At 40.6% G+C, this 16,987-nt stretch overlaps 1 protein-coding gene across 2 annotated transcripts in view; it reads right to left on the bottom strand.

Annotated features, from left to right (window-relative positions):
• PTCHD4 (patched domain containing 4) overlaps positions 1–16,987 on the bottom strand; it is an 84,031-nt gene that overhangs the window by 46,016 nt on the left and 21,028 nt on the right. For both annotated transcript variants that reach the window (XM_027749294.2, XM_027749293.2), the window contains exon 2: positions 13,165–13,645. In XM_027749294.2, coding sequence (XP_027605095.1) covers positions 13,165–13,645 — 481 coding nt within the window. The remainder of the gene's footprint in view (positions 1–13,164; positions 13,646–16,987) is intronic.

Genomic DNA, 16,987 nt, shown 5'->3' with positions numbered 1-16,987 from the left:
CCTGTGCAGCTGCCTGCTGTTGGGTACACCGGGAACATCGCATTCCTCCCAGTGAATGACTCCAGTTTTGTAGTCTATTAGGAAGAGCTTAACTGTACCATAGAGTCAGTGGATACATGATAGGCATCTACATTTTACCAGACGAGTCCACCCAAAATGCCAACCAGCATCTCCCTAAAGTCATTCTCCTGACTGATGTCACCTGTGCATTCTTTCCCTAACAGACATTTGCCATTTCATCCTCCCAAGTAAACAACAGCACCACACTGGGAATTCATATTCACCGCATTATCTACTGTGATCTCATTGTTTCTCATTTTTGGGGAATGCAATTGCTCATCTTGCAAATGTGAATACATTCTTTGTTTCTAGATGCATAATCCAGCACTTAACTGTGATGGAGCACATGTCGACAAAATGAGCTGCTTAACGATGTGCTTGGGCTGCGTTTTCATTATTTTTTTTCTGCCAAACCTTGCATTATCCAAGAAGTTTACTACTATTGATTTCTTTTTCATTCTAGAACATGGAGAAAGATGTTGAATAGCATAGAAGAAAAATTTTTTTGTCTGATTATTTATGTCTTCACAGAAGGAAGAGCATACATTTATGATTTAATATTTCATTATGATATTTAATATAAGCTACAGTGATTTAGTGTAGTACAAACACATGCATGCACCAAAATGTAGTGCAGGAGTAAATCAAAGTACCATTATTTAAATAGACTATATCAGCATGGTTTCTTTTCTCCTCTAAGCTTGGAGATTAATTTTTTAAAATCAGGTTTATCTAATAAGACATATTTTCCATTATATCATGCACAAAATTATTGTACCATTTAAAGAATCACTTTATGCCACAAAATTTACTGATTTTTTTCCAGATAAATGTCTGATCTAGGGTGTTAAAACATCTGTTGCCATCATATTTAACGTTAAGGTTATAGAAGATAAAATTGTTGAAACTTTTGTACTTAAATTGTTTATCTAAGAAAATGTATTCTTTTCTCTCCTTCATATTTACAATTTAAAAAGTAAAAAGAATGCCTAGATGTTTTCCTTTATTCATTTTCTCACACCTCGATTTTTTTTCTTCCCCTTTTTCTCTGTTTCCTCTTTTTTTTTTTTTTTTGTTCCCAGAGGAAAAGTAAAGTGAGGTTGTAGAATGGAAAGTAAAGAATTTGAAAATTAAGAAAACTAGAAAGTTATCAGAGGAAGTAAAAAGTTTCTTATGTTTGGACTACTGACATGATTTTTGACCACTCCTTTTCAAAGGAATTTATGAGAAATAGCTAATTTTGCTGGCGATTGGCAAAATTGGAATTGAAAACTTTAGGATAATGGAATTCATCCAGAGGAGAGCAACAAGGCTGGTGGAAGGGTTGGAAGGAATATCCTAGGAGGAGAGGCTGGGCGCTCTGGTTTTGTGTGGTTTGGAGCAGAAGAGGCTGAGGGGGGACCTCATTGCTTTCTACAGCCTTTTCTGTCTGGGATCCAGTGATAGGATGGATTGGATAGTTGGATTCAATGACCTAAAATTCCTTTTTAACTTCACCCATTACTCAATATACCACATTCAGTAGAGGGATATTAGTCTAAAATTTATCATCCTGAAACATGTCAGCTTTGTTTTGTTATGTAAAGTTAAACCAATCTTCTCTATGAGAAAACAAAAATAATTCTTAACAACTTCATCAGTGTACTCCATTTTCCTATCCAAGTTATTAGTGGATCAGTGACACAGTTTACACACTGTTATGGGAAAAGTTGTGAAAGAACCTGATCTGCAGGTTAAAAAAAGACTTTATTTTTCAACAATAGCTGTGTTCAACAATACTTTCACTTTTCCTTACTAATGTCAGGTCAAACAATACTCTCCAAGAATTAAAAACCTTTCAATGTGCTCTAGTAAAAGACATTAAATGAGACCTTTGTGTCACTGATTAATGAAACTAAAAGTATGCTCATCTTTTCAAAGAAACATTGAATAAACTCTAAGGAGAATTTATCAATAATTAAAATATAAAGTTTCCTAAGGAATGCATTGTTTGATGTGTGTTTGGCATTGCAGTGGCAGATCCTAGGGAACTGGTATGCAAACGTGACAGGGTCGGGTAAAAGAAGTCACAAAAGTCAAGCAAAGGTCTCCTGGAGTGCTGACAATACTCTTGAAATTTAAAAGCTGACAAGCATCTTTTCCAGCTTCTGAACAAAACTCCCAAGTGGATGAGGTTTAACGATTTTGTTGCTGCAATGCTGAACCACATATATAGTTTTTTACTTTTTTCTTTTACATTAAATGGATTGATATTTTTCCTTGTTTTGCCCCAATTTTCAACATTTGTTTGTGCATTTGGGCTTGTTTGACTGTCCTTGACCACCAATTACTTTCATGCCTCATGACCAATTTCAAAATCATCATAAATTTCTACACTTTTTTTTTTTTTTTTGGTAGTCTATAAAGGGATTCCATTAGTTTCCCCTCAGGAAAAGAATCAGTATATTAGAGGTCAGAATCCACGTAAGAGAGATCTTTTGAGACTTGCTTCATTAACTGCATTGCCTGACTTCCAATAACCTAAGAAAGAGGTAGAACTTCTGTATCTGTGATCAGTAAAGGCTTTCCTACCTCAATATCCTTCCAAGGTTATTCATTTAAGAGCAGGCTAACTGCATGTTAAAGTTATTACTGTTTCTCAGCGCTCATGGGAGAGACGTTGAAAGCCCACCTAAGGGACTACAAAAGGCACTGAGCTGCTTGGAGAGAGACTTTGACAAGGGCATGTAGTGACAGGACAAGAGAGAATGGCTTTAAACTGAAAGAGGGTAGAGTTAGATTAGATGCTGGGAAGAAATTCTTTGCTGTGAGTGTGGTGAGGCCCTGGCACAGGTTGCCCAGAGAAGCTGTGGCTGCCCCATCCCTGAAAATGTTCAAGGCCAGGTTAGATGGGGCTTGGAGCAACCTGGGATAGTGGAAGGTGTCTCTGCCCACAGCATGGGGATTGGAACAAGATGGTATATAAGATCCCTTCCAACTCAAACCGTGATTCTATGATTCTACTTTTTCAGTAAAAGACTGGGTGAGTCCAGCAGCTCTCACTCCTATTAATGGTGCCTTGAAGTTGACTGGGAGTGAGATGGGAGGGATATTTGCACTAGGTTTTTTATTTTTCCCCTGATATATTCAGCTTTTTTACAGCTTCAGCATGGCACTTTCTGGTAATAGTTTCAGTAGTGTAGTTAACATCTCACCTGTGGAATCATCTTCTCTTTCAGCTGCTCCCATGAGAAGACTGAGCATTAGAACAGTTTGGGTTTTGCTCTTTGCACAGTTTCCTATTGCAGTGGTATCTACTCTAAGCACAAACAGGCTTTTTGTTCCCAGGTCTCCCAGTCTAGTTTTAGAAGGTTCAAATTGCATTAACAGAAACCTTAGTACTAAACTCTTCTAAGTACTGTAGAAGGGCAGAAGGATTCATTGCTGTGCACTCAGTATGCAGAACATTTCCCTGCCTTCAGCTTCTTGCAGCTGTGTCCTCCCTGGAGGATAATAATTTCTCAACAGTAACAGTAAAAGTATCAACTAGAAACCTAAAGAAACACAGAATTTTTCACCCTCTAGGGTCTCACCTGGTACAGTAATCTGCCATTAGGTGCCCTTTCTAAAGCAATGCAAGTGCTCCCTCTAGTAGGTTATATCCACAGTTCTGAATTTGTGCAAAGTTTGCAAAATGACATAGTTATAAATAGCCATTCATGGCAGTGCTAGCAAAATAGTTTTCTTTATAAGCAGGATATCAACAACAATGGAGTTCATAACACCAGGAAAAGCTACAGTATTTAACATTTCTGAGACAAATTTACATTTGAATATGGGTTGGGATGTGTGGGTTGGGCAGGTCTAAATGTCGTACCAGGCTGCAAAGGAATGCTTTTCTTCCTTGGGCTTTAGGAATATGGAGTATGACCAAAATATTCCCTAATGCTGAAATACCAGAGATGAGTGCAGGAAAATGCAAAACAATGTGATGAGGCACAGCCACGTATTCTCAGGGAATGCAGAATGATTTTAGAGACTGCTGAGCCACATAATGTGGCCATTGCATTCACCAGTCAAATACAGCTACATCTAGGTAAAAACTTCACAGAGCAGCACCTGCACACTGCTTGGAGCCAGGCAGTGCTCACCAACACTGCATCTAACCTGCACAACAGGGAGAATTGGAGAAAGATAGAAATGTAATTATCCTCCTTGACAACCAAGTCAAGACAGTGAGGACAGTATGCTCAGTCTTGTAGAACAAAAACTAAAGAACATCTTTAATGATCAGCAGCTGCAAAGACCTGAGGCTTTCATCCCATTCAGCTGGTGGTGCCACTTGCAGCCCTGTGCCTGCATCCACTGCTTCTGCAGCTCTCACTACCACTCTGAGCACCCAAAATAGCATCTCCTTCCTCATCTCACCGTCAGAAAAGTGTGGATGAAACATGACCTGTTTCTCCACATCTGGCAGGACTAACACGTGGAAATTCACAGCTGTCATACCTATGTCTGAAGGCCAGAAACGCAAGCATATGATGATGGCGTGAAAGATGTTCCCTGAATAACATGGGCTGCTGCTATTATTTGGAGCAGTGAGCCCTGAACCAGTGTGGGTCCAGCATGCTGTGTGTTACTGCAGGCAGTTATCCCACTAGAGAGGAGAAGTCACTTCATGGGAAGGAAATGGAGTAAAAAAGGATCAGAAATGGAAGGATAAAACTGAATTATTAAAACTTCAACTAGCTAGTGGCTACACAAAGGACGTATAAATGATACAGTATCAAGTAAGGTCTCTTTAGTTGGCTTGGTATTTGCAATAGACTCTTTAAGCCTTTAATTCTATGCAAAGTTTTTAACATTGCAGATGAATACAGCAGACAAATATTGATTGAGAACATTTGGCAAATGGTCTGTTGAGTTCTGTATCCTTTTCCTAACTCTTCAGGGGGAAATTATCAGACTAAAAGAAGGCAGCTATGGGAAAAATTCTTCACAAGTGAAATTTTTTGTACCCATTTTTGAACCGTGTCTTTGGGCATGGTCATTAATTTTTATGCTTCTTCCTTATGACTATGTTTTAGTGTTGCAATATTATTCAAAATAATGAAGATGTTTCACATAACTGTGTAAAAATCCAGCCATTTCTGCATCAGGCTGAATTTTGAAACAGAACCATAACTCATGACTGTGAGTTCGAAGAATGATTTGCACACACAGTGTGTTCCAGGAGAAAAAAAAAAAAGCATTTTCTGCCTTTCATTTTTGCTCAAAAACCAGAGGCACAACTTTGGATTTCCCTGCAGAGGAACCTGGTGAGCAGACAGCATGCTTGATAGAGCATGGGATCATTTACTCTATGCTTCCTTGCACAGCAGAGCCCATCTTTCCTGCAACGGAAAGAAACAGCAATGCAAGACTGAATTTCTCCACAACACACCAAAGAACACAGGACACATCCTCAGCCTATACCAGATCTGCTCTTTCCTGCATATCCACTGTGCTCCAACAGAGACCAGAAGCCACCATCAATCTTCCCATATGAATGAAGCTCACAGGTAAGTACTAACTACGGTAAAATACCTGAGAGAAAAAGGTCTGGCAACAAAATAATATGCAAACTGAAATAAAAACAACCTTACATACAAAATAGCGTAAAAGTATTTGCATCTATATAGATACTGTGAAAAATTGCACTCCACAGTCGGGCCAGACAGACTCTGGGGTTATAGGTGCAGCAGCGAAAATGTTAAGAAATACCTTTATAAATATATGGCTGTTTAAGCAGTGGAACAAGCTGTCGGGGCAGGTTATGGAATTGCTAGCAATGGTACTATTCAAGGCTGGATTTGTCAGTGCCCTATTAGGGATGATATACGTGGAGCTAAATCATTTCTGCCATGATGCAGCTCCTTTCCAGCCCAAATTAGACAAATGTAAACGTAATGTGCATCGAAATGCACTAACCACAAGGAATGAAACTCCTACTAAATGAGATCAACACACAGAAAAGGTGCATCCAAAAAAGAACCTTAAATAACCTAGTCGTTGGAATGAGTATTGCCACGAAAAGGTGGAAAAATGAAAGCAAGAGGTGTTCAGACAAATGTGTGAAGCATCTGAAAAGAAAATATCCTTTTCTATCAGAACAGAATTGGTATATTGATTGGGTACTAAACATACATTTTAAGTGCAAAAGCAAATCATTCCTTTTAGCCTTTGATCTTTTTGCTTAAAACATGCTCTCTTCTCTTATCAAACCACTTTTTCCAAAGGATTTTAGAAATGTTTGTAGAAAATTAGAAGCAGCTCAAATGACAGCTACCAGTCTGTTGGCTGCAGACGGAGAGCTGAGGAAGCTGTTTTAATAATAACAATAAAAGACTTCTCTTGGGACAAATGGGTTAATTGAGTTCCGGCTAGAGTCAGAAGGAGAAGGAGTTTAGCTGACTGTTCTCAAGCAACAAACCCAGGCAATGTCTCTTGTATTTGCTCTGTCATTGTGGAGGATTTGGGAGTGATGGTCTGTGCTTGGACAATGGCCCAAGGGTGGATGCTTCAACCTGTGCTGAGCCTCAGAGTCACTGAGCAAGAGACCTGCAGATCCACCTCCTGGGGTGCAGCAACCGCCCTAAGGAATGATGACATTTAGATTGATAAGAGACCTTCTGGTAAGTCTCTGCAGGAAAAGGAGTGCTAGAATTCAATCTCTAAGGGATTCAAGGCAGTTTATGCATACCTGCTGTATATGGATACATATTTTAGAGCTTATGTATATAACAGAGTCACAGACTCAATTAGGTTGGAAGAGACGTCTGAGATCATCGCATCCAACCTGTGACCAAACAGCACCTTCTCATCTAGACCATAGCACTGGGTGCCAGGTCTAACCTTTCCTCAAACACCTCCAGGGACAGTGACTCCATCACCTCCCTGAGCACCCTGTTCCAATGTTTAATCACCTCTTCTGTGAAGAAATTCTTCCTAATGTCCAACCTAAATGAGATCAACACTCAGAAAAGGTGCATCCAATAAAGAACCCTAAATATAATCCAGTCGTAGGAATGAGCCTACTTTAACAGCTGAATAACCTCAAGTCTAAGCAGTAACCCCTAGCTTTTTCGGAGGTGGATGGAACCTTCCAGAGATTAATACAGCTCATCCAAAATATCTACTAAGCGATTGTCCAAATAAATTGAGTTTCTGATTTCTCCCTCTTGTCTCCAAAGGCAGTTAAGATTGTGTCACTTCAGTTAAGGGAGGAACATTTGGGACACCTAAAATCAGGTGCTACGAACCGTGCTGTTGGGACTGAGGCTGGCTAGGCTGCTTTGTATATCCCTTTCTGCTGAGTGTGAGAAGGCCCAAAGCACTCAGTCAGAGACAACCTCATCTTGACTGTGTTTGAGGAGAGAAGGACACTCCCAGCCCTGTGCCTCTCCCCACCCATCAATGTGCCAGGATACAGCTGCAGAGCCAGGCTGTGTGATACAAGGGTAGCAGATTATCCCAGAAAGGCTTCAGTCTTCTACTCAAATTCCAGGAAAGACTGTTCTTGGGAGGTTAACCTTTACAATAGAATTGAAAAATTCCAGCCTTCTGCGACTGGGAATAGACTTGTCAGGGAATACACCAGGTTATGGGGAAATCAACTTTACAAATATGGAGAATTTCTAAACCCATCCATATGAATTATTTATGTTATCTGCCCATCCAAACTGGTAATCTTAAACATTTTTATCTCTTTCTATTTTTTTTCTCCTGCTGACACATGTTTTTTTTCTGTTATTCCCATTTCCCACTGCAAAAGTCAAGAGCATTTTATAATTAAGAACAAAGTATTTCCAAGCCCTTAATGATCTGCTGAGTGAGTGGGGACATGAACTGCTATAACATCTAAAATGACAGATTCAGTGCATTTCTAAGGCATGGAGTGGTGGGGGTTTATGTCAGTAGGTCCCTTTGCTCTAAAGGGTCGTTCTCTTGCTCCTTGTACAGATAGGAAGTGATGATATAACATGAGATTCACATGGGATTTGCTTTACTGCTGCATCAAAAGGACAAAACCAAAGTCAGAGTAATTCTTGAAATATTTCTAAGTTACAGCTGTAATCAGGAAGTCCATTGCTTGAAGCAAAGATTAAAATACTGTGATACTTCACTTACGGGTAAATAGAGATAACATGCACTTTGGCCTTCACATCTGTCTTCTGAGGTTTGAAAGAAAAAATTCCTCATCTGCACTGGGACTTTGTTTCTGCAATTTTCCACAACTCTGCCACTAATGGTAATACTGTGACATCTCAAATTCACTGAAATTACTGATTTCCAGTCATTATTTTAACAACTACCATCTGAAAGAGGTTAGATGGTTTCTATCTGAAATGCTAATAACTGCCTGGAGTCTTGTCTGCTTTTACCTTGATTCCTCCTTCCATTTGAATAACTCAGGGGAAGGAATAATGGGAATTTTAATAAAAAATTCTGCACCGTAAGTACAATCTCTGCCATCCATCTCGAACTCTTACATCAGGTATGGGATTACTGCTGGATACATGTAGCCTATTGCTTCCTAAAGTTTTTGTATCTGTTTACTACACCACTACTAGAAGTGTTATTATTGATAATAGTGGTAGCAATACTGCGATATGTTGGGGGTCTTCCATTGAGATTAATCTTCTCTAAAGACTCAGCAACAAAGAGCTGTTTCCATGAAGATCATATGGTCTTCATGGTCTGGTCTTACAAATGACAGGAAATATTTCTCACATCCACTGTGAATCCAGTCTCCTAAGAAACACATGCATTCTATAGTACAAAAGGCATAATTACCCTATAATTATATTGTAGGTGCTTTTTTATCATAAGATTTCCACTAATCTATATAATGAGGTACTTCATGGACTGGCCAAAAATAATTACAATATAAAATTAAATAATTGATACACCTGCATTTAAAAATATACAGTTGGATCCTCAGCTGAGTTAAATCATTATCTCCCTGATGATATCAGTCTGGTTCCTGTGCATTAAAAAGCAAATCATGAGAGCAATAATATCTCAATTATGTAGTTAACCTTCTGGTTATATTAATTAGTGATGATTAGGCATGGGAAACCATAATTATGTCACGTACATAACACCCCTTTGAAACTGCGTTGTGAATCCAAACACAAAAGGCAGATGTGAACATCTAACCAGGGCTAGCACAAACCTGAAACTCAATTATTTCACCCTCTGTCTCCTATCTGAAACACAGCCAGTGGTGGCAGCTCTGCTGGTGTCAAACTTACACCAGAAACTGCAGGTTTTATTTGTCCTAGAAGATAAATGCAAGGTAGAATTGCCCCATATTCTAATTTCACGTGGTAGCTATTAACACCTTACTAAAAAAAAGAGAACAAGACAAATAAAACAACTAGGTCCAGTTAAGTTCCTAATGGAGGAAGCCCTGAAACTAAAGAAGCAGCTTTTCATTAACTCAAAATACTTATCTATTTGTCTGGGCTAAAAATCAGTGTTTCTTGCTCCTGTTTGCAGGAGATCCTGACACCAGACCAATAATTGCACAGGATTTTTCTGAAAAGTTGCTCCTCACTGACTCCAAAAATGCAGTCATAGACATTGCACTGGAAACTGGTTTTCCTGAGGCAGCTGTCTGAGGAAACTGTGGTATTGGGAAGAGGGAGCCAGAGCAAGCAGGATTTTCCACCACTGACCTCATGCCTAACTTAAGAAGTTCTACACCTTCAAAGAAAAAGAAGAGAAAAGCCAGTCTGAGCTAACACTCTTCCCCCAGTATATCAGAGATGTGATTTATCCCAGCAGACCATTCCCTCACAGTAGTACTACAGTAAATAATTATGGTGTAGGTCATTCAGTCTAAATTTAGAAAAACATTAAATATTTTTATATAGGCTTCGCTCACCTACTGAAACCCACAGAAGCTCTGCACTGCCAGAGGAATTGTGGACCTAAATATCCAGGGTTATTCCTGCCATTCAGCAGGCAGCATCCTGCCACCTCTGCAGGGAAAAGGACAAGCACAGAAGAACACCATAGAATTTCCATTAAATTAATCCTTTGAAAAGTGAATGTTAGAAGAAACTGTATATATTTTACCAAACATATATACTTTAAATGGACAGTTTGCAAATGAAGTATTCCAAAGTCAGAAGCTGCCAGAATTAAAGCTGCCTGTGTACTCTGCATTGTACTTGCGGGGACTTTGTCATTGTTATTGCCTGGTTTTATTTTTTTAATTTAAGTGACTTGGCTTCAAAAGTTTGACTTGCAAATCTGGCATTTGAAGTTCAGGGAAACCCCACCTTGCACACTTTTTCATCTATATTCACTCAATTATTATTTGATGTGTTCTTTGCTTTCTGCTGTGCCAGTAGCAAGGGACACTGGTACAATATGGACCAGAGTTCTTTATTGACTCACAGAATTAACAGACTTGAGGTCTTCAGCAGATCTGCTCTGACATGTCAGCTCAGTTCGTAACAGACTAGGTTCAACAGAAAATGCTGCCCTGTGAGGGCCCAGGTGTGTGAGGCCCTGGTAAGATTCTGGGCACAGCAAGGTCTCATTAAATGGCAGTGCCGTTTAAGGACTAAAGGCACATGGTTCTTTGCAGGATCTAACCCAGTAGGACTTTGGTAAGACATTCTTCCTGTCTTTTACTTCACTAAACTATAAAACTGTTGCCTAATATTTAAAACATTTAAAAGCAGCAGTTCTCAGGCATTGCAAGCTGTTCTCTAATGATATTTCCAATTCAATCTGAGATTCCTGAATGAAATTTCTGTAGAAGGGTTACGTAAACGTTTTGCCTTTCAACCTGAAGTTCATTCAATATAATATTATAGAAACAGTCCTTGTAAATATCTCACTTCAAGAGAGGTTGTTTTTTTTCCTTTTCTTTTGCTCTTGGCAGTGGCTGTGACAAGTATGACAGCGCAAAACACAACACAAAGTTATAAATGTTACTTTTCTTCAGACAAGAAACAAAGTCATGGATTACCTAGGTGGATAGGTGGGAAACTGAGGCACTCTGCTTTCAGAAACTCCCACTCCTGTCTCATCCTGGGGCTATAAACTGAGAGCAATGTTACTGCCATTTCAGTTGGTGCTCCTGCCCCGTGTGGATGCTGATCCTTTCGAGGTCAGCCCTGAAAATGAATTTCACCTGCAGACACTGGAGCTCCTTGAGAGTGACAAGTTTAGGACCTGTCAAGCAAAGAGTATGAGCCACTCTTATCTCCAACCATCTAAAAAGAGACAGCAGCAGAAGAATACACAATTTAGGGAAGGTGCTTTTCATCACCTCAGTGGTTTTTTTGCCTTTACTTCAAGTTGCTGCACAAGTGCATTTTGGTCCCTCCTTTGATATGCACCTCCCAGCACCCAAGGAAAAGGTTGCCAAAATCTGATAACAAGCATGACCCCCTCTTCCTCACTGTCATCCTTTTGTCTCTGTTTCCTAAGCCCACACCTTTCACACAAGTCAGGATTCATCCCTGTCACAACCTGGAACACTCTCTGCTGGCATTCTTCCCTTGTTCCCTCTCAGCACTTTCTTTCCATCAACTCCTCTTACACCCCAGAACATCTGAATAGCTGGCACAGCGCAGCCCATGTCAGGGGCCATTGTCACAACTTAACACTGCAGATGATTGAATTAAAGGCTTTGGCACAGCACTGTTTATCAATATTAATGAAGCTGAACCAAACATGCAATTCCTTGTGGGCCTTTGCCTCACTCTTCTCTTTCCCTTCTGGAATCTTGACCATCCACTCCATCTCTTTACCACCTCAAGCAGCTGCTCCAGAGGTACTGGGAGCAGAACTTAAGAGGTCACAGCTCAGTCCTTTTCATTAGTGACACAGATGCATTATTAGGGGAGAGATGAAGTAGGAGGCAGGGAGTTGGGGGATGCATACACTCACAGGACTTTTCATGAGGGGGAGATCAAGAAAGTGTGGTCTTTTGGGAGGTTGAAGTTTTTAAGAAAAATGTAAGACCCTTCTCCAAACCTTCACTCTAGCTTGTGGCTTTGTATATTACATAACACCATAACAGTACTTGGGCTTGGGGACTAGAAGGATAAATGGAATTTAAGAAATTAACTGTAAAGATGCAGAGCTCTGGCCACAGGTAAGATTTTCTGCCAGCATGGGGGTGTTTGTGTCTGGGCTGCCACTGCTGATATTTTGCACAGAGTCATCACTGGGATTCAGACTCTGGCAAAACTCTGACAAACTTGGATGTGACAGCACTGAGCAACTCTGCCTCCACAGCTGTGCTGGGCACCTTTCCTTCTGCCTTCCCAACGCAGCTTCCTGGCAAACTCATTAACCACATGGATGCACTGAAAATGCTTGGAACCGAAACGAGAACAGAAGGAATGAAATCAACTCTGCTGCCTAAGAAGCTGGGATTTACTTTTGTTCTTCATCTGCACCTTCCCCTGTCTGGGTGCAACAAAAAGGAAATCTCTGCAGCTGATCTGGGACTTCACAAAGAGAGGGATTACCCCCTGCAAATCCTGACAGGCCCCCGTGTTCACAGCCTGGCAAACACTACAACAGTAATCTCCTCTCTGAGATAAAGTCCATCAATCTTATTCTTACACCAACCCATTCCCCTCTGCCCCTCAGACAGAGCTCGAAGAAAAACCCTGCTCAGGAAAGATGCTAAAATCTGCCCTTCCTTGGCACCCTCCTATTTAACTTACTCTTTCAGCTGGCCTCAAAGTCGGGTCAACACATATCCATTTTGTCTGCTGATCTGACTAGTTTTCAATAACAATTTCTCCTTCGTTCTGTAACAGAGATCAATAAAACTGCCCCTCTCTCACATTGGATGAGATTCCAGCAACGTCATTTGCTCTTTATCGTTGCTACTTCTTTGTTTTCTTTCCTTTTTTCTTTTTTTTTTCCTTCTTCCCCCCTCCCTCCCTTTTTTTTTTTTTTTGGCAAGGCACAGATCAATTTAACAAGATGAAAATGACTTAGAATTTCACTCAAGGTAAAATCTGCACTTTATAACCCAGGATGTAATTTACAATCCTGTCATTAAACTCTGTTAATCCCATTATTATGAAGATAAATAATTACCCATAGCGAAGAAAGGGATTCCCAACAGAGTAGAATTATATTTTCCATCAGTAATGAAAAATATCCCTGCCGCAGTGACACTGGAAATACAGATAGTGAGTACTCCCAGGAGGCCCAGGAAAGGTTTGCTACGCAGGCAGTCCTTCATGGAGCTCGAGAGGGTAGCAGTCAGGAGAATCAGCATCAGGCTCACCAAAATCTTGCCCCTGGCCAAGAGACTGGTCTGGTGGAAGTCCTTCCAGAGGCTAAAGGATGCTAGAGAGTAGAGCTGCAGATCTTGGTGATCCAGTTGCATCTTGTGCATCAGTTTACAGAATTCGCTCTCCCACTTCTCCCCAATGAGGTCCTGGGTGACAGAGCCATACGTTTGGAGGTAGTAAGTGATTTGGATGGCTCTGGCTGATTTGACACTCTGGTCCTTGCTGTTTGGCACTTCCATGACCCCTCCAAGCTGGTGGCCAATGAAACTGCTCCTTCCATCCTGGGAGAGAAAGCAAAAGAGATGAGCATGTGGTTATCCTGCACACGATGTGACACAGCGATAGCGTTTGGCTCTGCCTTCCTCTCACAGACACCGCCAGAGCTCCACTAAAAGGCCACTGCACTGAGCAGGAGCCGTGCCATTCACTTCAGTGGGCTTTGGGATCTATCCCTGCTCCTTCACACAGCTCTGTCTTACTCATTACAGACTCATTTGCACTTCTCTGCTGCAGTTACAGATGTTCCCAGATGTTCAGGGAATGAAATGTGGAATGCAAGCTCCTTGCCCCACTCCACATTTAACTCTGATGGAAAAATCTCCAATTACTATGAAAAGTTTGAAATGAAGATCAATTTTTGGAAAATTTGTGATTTCTTGACACTTTGGAAATGGTTCTAAAAAGTTGGAAATGTACAGAAGACGAAGCCTGTTTCCTCAGTATACAGATGCAAATGTAGACAGATCTGCAAAGTTTAATAGTTATTCTGGCTTCAGAAAAATATAATTAAATTCAGACTTTTTTGAATTGTGTATTTGAGATTTCATGGATTTATACCAGTGGCACAGAGAAAAGAATCTACCTTACATCTGGATTTAACCAAGATATGTTTGGGGTTTTTTTTGTTGTTGTTGTTTTTTGTTTTGGGGGTTTTTTTTATATATTTTGAGAATATAAACCTTATTCTGGTCTTACTTCTTTCAGTATATGCTAGGACACAAACAACTCCATGACAATCAGTAAAGGACACATCAGGTGCATTCAAGATCAGCTTCTGTCTATTTACAAGACCAGACCTTTTTTTCTTTTATTGAAGGAAGGATTTATTAAGAAAGGTCCTGTAAGGAAAGTCCTTGGTCTTAAGCCACTGGTAATTCTAGTTCTCTAGGATAACTGTATGTGCCCCTTCCAAGACAAGGGAAGCTTGTGTGGATTTAGAAGATCAAATCCAGTTGCAAACTGAGGAAGAAGGCTCAGTGGATAAAATTGTCCCAGCACAAGTAATATCTTTGATCAAAAGAGTCTAAACCCAGGGATTACATGTCTGTTGCACATCAAATAACATTTTGCTTTTTCCCCCACATAAACTGGATTATGAGTTTTCGGATTTATTTCCTCTTGTATTTAATAAAAACATAAAATTATCAAGACAGTTGATGTCTACAGCATCTTGCAGCAGTGAGTTCACATCAGATAATACTCTTTGCCTAAACACACTATGGGAATGAGCTGACCACTTGAATTTGGGAGATGCTCTGCCCTACGCACACACATGGAAGCAGTCATCTGCAAAAGGCCAGAACAATTTGAGGGAGATATTTTAACATCTATTACATCCAACATTAACCATTTCTAGAAGCACCTGTACTGCACACAGGTCATTATCTGAAATTGCCAGACCCATTCGTAGTAATGATTCCCATCCTAAGGAAAAATCAATGAAGCAGGACTTTATGAAACATAGGTGTCTTCCAGCATGTCTGCTCATAGAGAAAATAAATATCAGAAACAGGGAGACAGTGCTGAAAATGTTTTGTGTACTCACCTTGTCTTCAATCAGGTATGTAAAGGAGGTAATCCTCTCACTGAGAAATTTCTGCCTATGCCTGCTTTCATGGCAGGAGCTCACACTGTTTCCGGCATTTGCCTGCCACAGCCCAGGGAACATGACAAAATGCTTTTCAGAAGTTCATTTTTCCCCTATTCCCTGTTGTTATTTCCCACCGAAATAACGGCTTCTGGCAAGGTATCCTGGCGCTAGCTGACACGAAAGGTGAATTGCAGTCTAATGCCAGCTTCTCAAATCACCTGAAGCCTCATTGCAAATGTCACACAAGCAGAGACAGCTGGCACAGAGGGGCAACTGGTGCTCTTTGGACTCCAAAAGATCCTCGTCCCCACCATTTCATGCTAGAATCCTGTTTTGATTATTTCTACTTATTCTAAGGAGAGTTCACACTTAATATGCACACAAAAAATACATCTCCGAGCCCGTAATTAATGTTTGAGCAATGCAGTCCAGGCTCACATTGGATGCAACTTTGCAGTTAAAAATCCCATTTGGCACTGGCTTTGAAATTTTAGTGAGAAATGTCATATTTCCTCAGCACGTGTATGTGCAGTGCTGACATTCAGAGGTTTGCAGCCACTGCAGGAGACTTTAGCAGCACAGCTCCAAGCCCAGCCCATGCACTGTAATTCAGGTTTCATTGCTCCACTGTGCAGCACACACACCAAGGTTATGGGAAACTTTGTGATGACCATCTGCCTTCCCCTGTGAAAAGTGCACCGAGCAATGGCAACATTTCAAAAGAGGCAGCAGAGCAGCCACAAATAAATTATGTTCTGCCATATCTCCCACAAAACAGCAGATAACAGCTATTTTTTACACTGATGTACAACAGGGCACCCAGCTCATATGTCAGCAAAACAGAGAGTAAGCTTTCGGATGGAATTGAGGAAATCACAGATGCTGGATTTCTTTGAGGCCGTTTTGTCCGTTCCTTTGCTTCCAAAGGCAGATTGTTTCCTATCTAAGCAAGGGGTTTGCCTTTGCTGCTTTTATAACATTCAAGCATGAATCTGGTGCCACAACACATGGGAAAATGGGGCCCTTCTCTAATACAGATCTTAGAGAATCACAGAATCACAGAATGGTTTGGATTGGAAGGGACTTTAGAGATCATTGAGTTCTAACCCCCCATGATGGGCAGGAACACCTTCCAATAGACCAACTTGTGTCCAACCTGGCCTTGAAAACTTTCAGGGACAGAGCACTCACAGGTTCTGGGTAACCTGTTCCAGTGCCTCACCACCCTGAAATATTACTAATATTTAATCTAAACTCACTTTCTTTCAGTTTGAAACCATTCCCCCATCTGTTACCTTTGCCAAACACTCTAAAGAGAGAAAAAGTTCCTGTTGTGCTGAGTAGGGTTGTTCCAGCAGTGGTTACAGTCTCAGCAAGGAACGCAGAAAAAATATGGGAAAAATATAGTCTTTCATCCCATTTTACAGGTGGCAACTGATGTAGGAAAATGGAATCCAGTGCTGCCAACAGGACTCCAAGAGGCCTCCAAGCCAGGGAATTAGCTCTTTATTGGTATCTCATGGAAACTTCAGGGAGTTATTCACTATGCCAAGGTCTTTGTTGTCCTCCAGGACCACCTTAGTGAAAGAAGGAGACATGAACAGCTAAGCTCCTGGACTAAGCCTAAGGTCTGGGAAAAACAAGGCCACAGTGGCTTGTGTAAATGATGCCTGAAGAACCAGGTAGGTTTTGAACCAGATTCCACCTAGTTCCTCATGAAAAAATACACTTTCTGCTGCTAATTAGCATGTCC

Source organism: Pipra filicauda, unplaced genomic scaffold, assembly GCF_003945595.2.
Source record: "Pipra filicauda isolate LSUMZ 115617 unplaced genomic scaffold, ASM394559v2 scaffold209_size2725305_pilon, whole genome shotgun sequence".
In the NCBI taxonomy this organism is placed as follows: Eukaryota; Metazoa; Chordata; class Aves; order Passeriformes; family Pipridae; genus Pipra; species Pipra filicauda.
The sequence above is the reverse complement of the archived record's forward strand: the minus strand, read 5'-3'. Positions and strand labels throughout refer to the sequence as shown.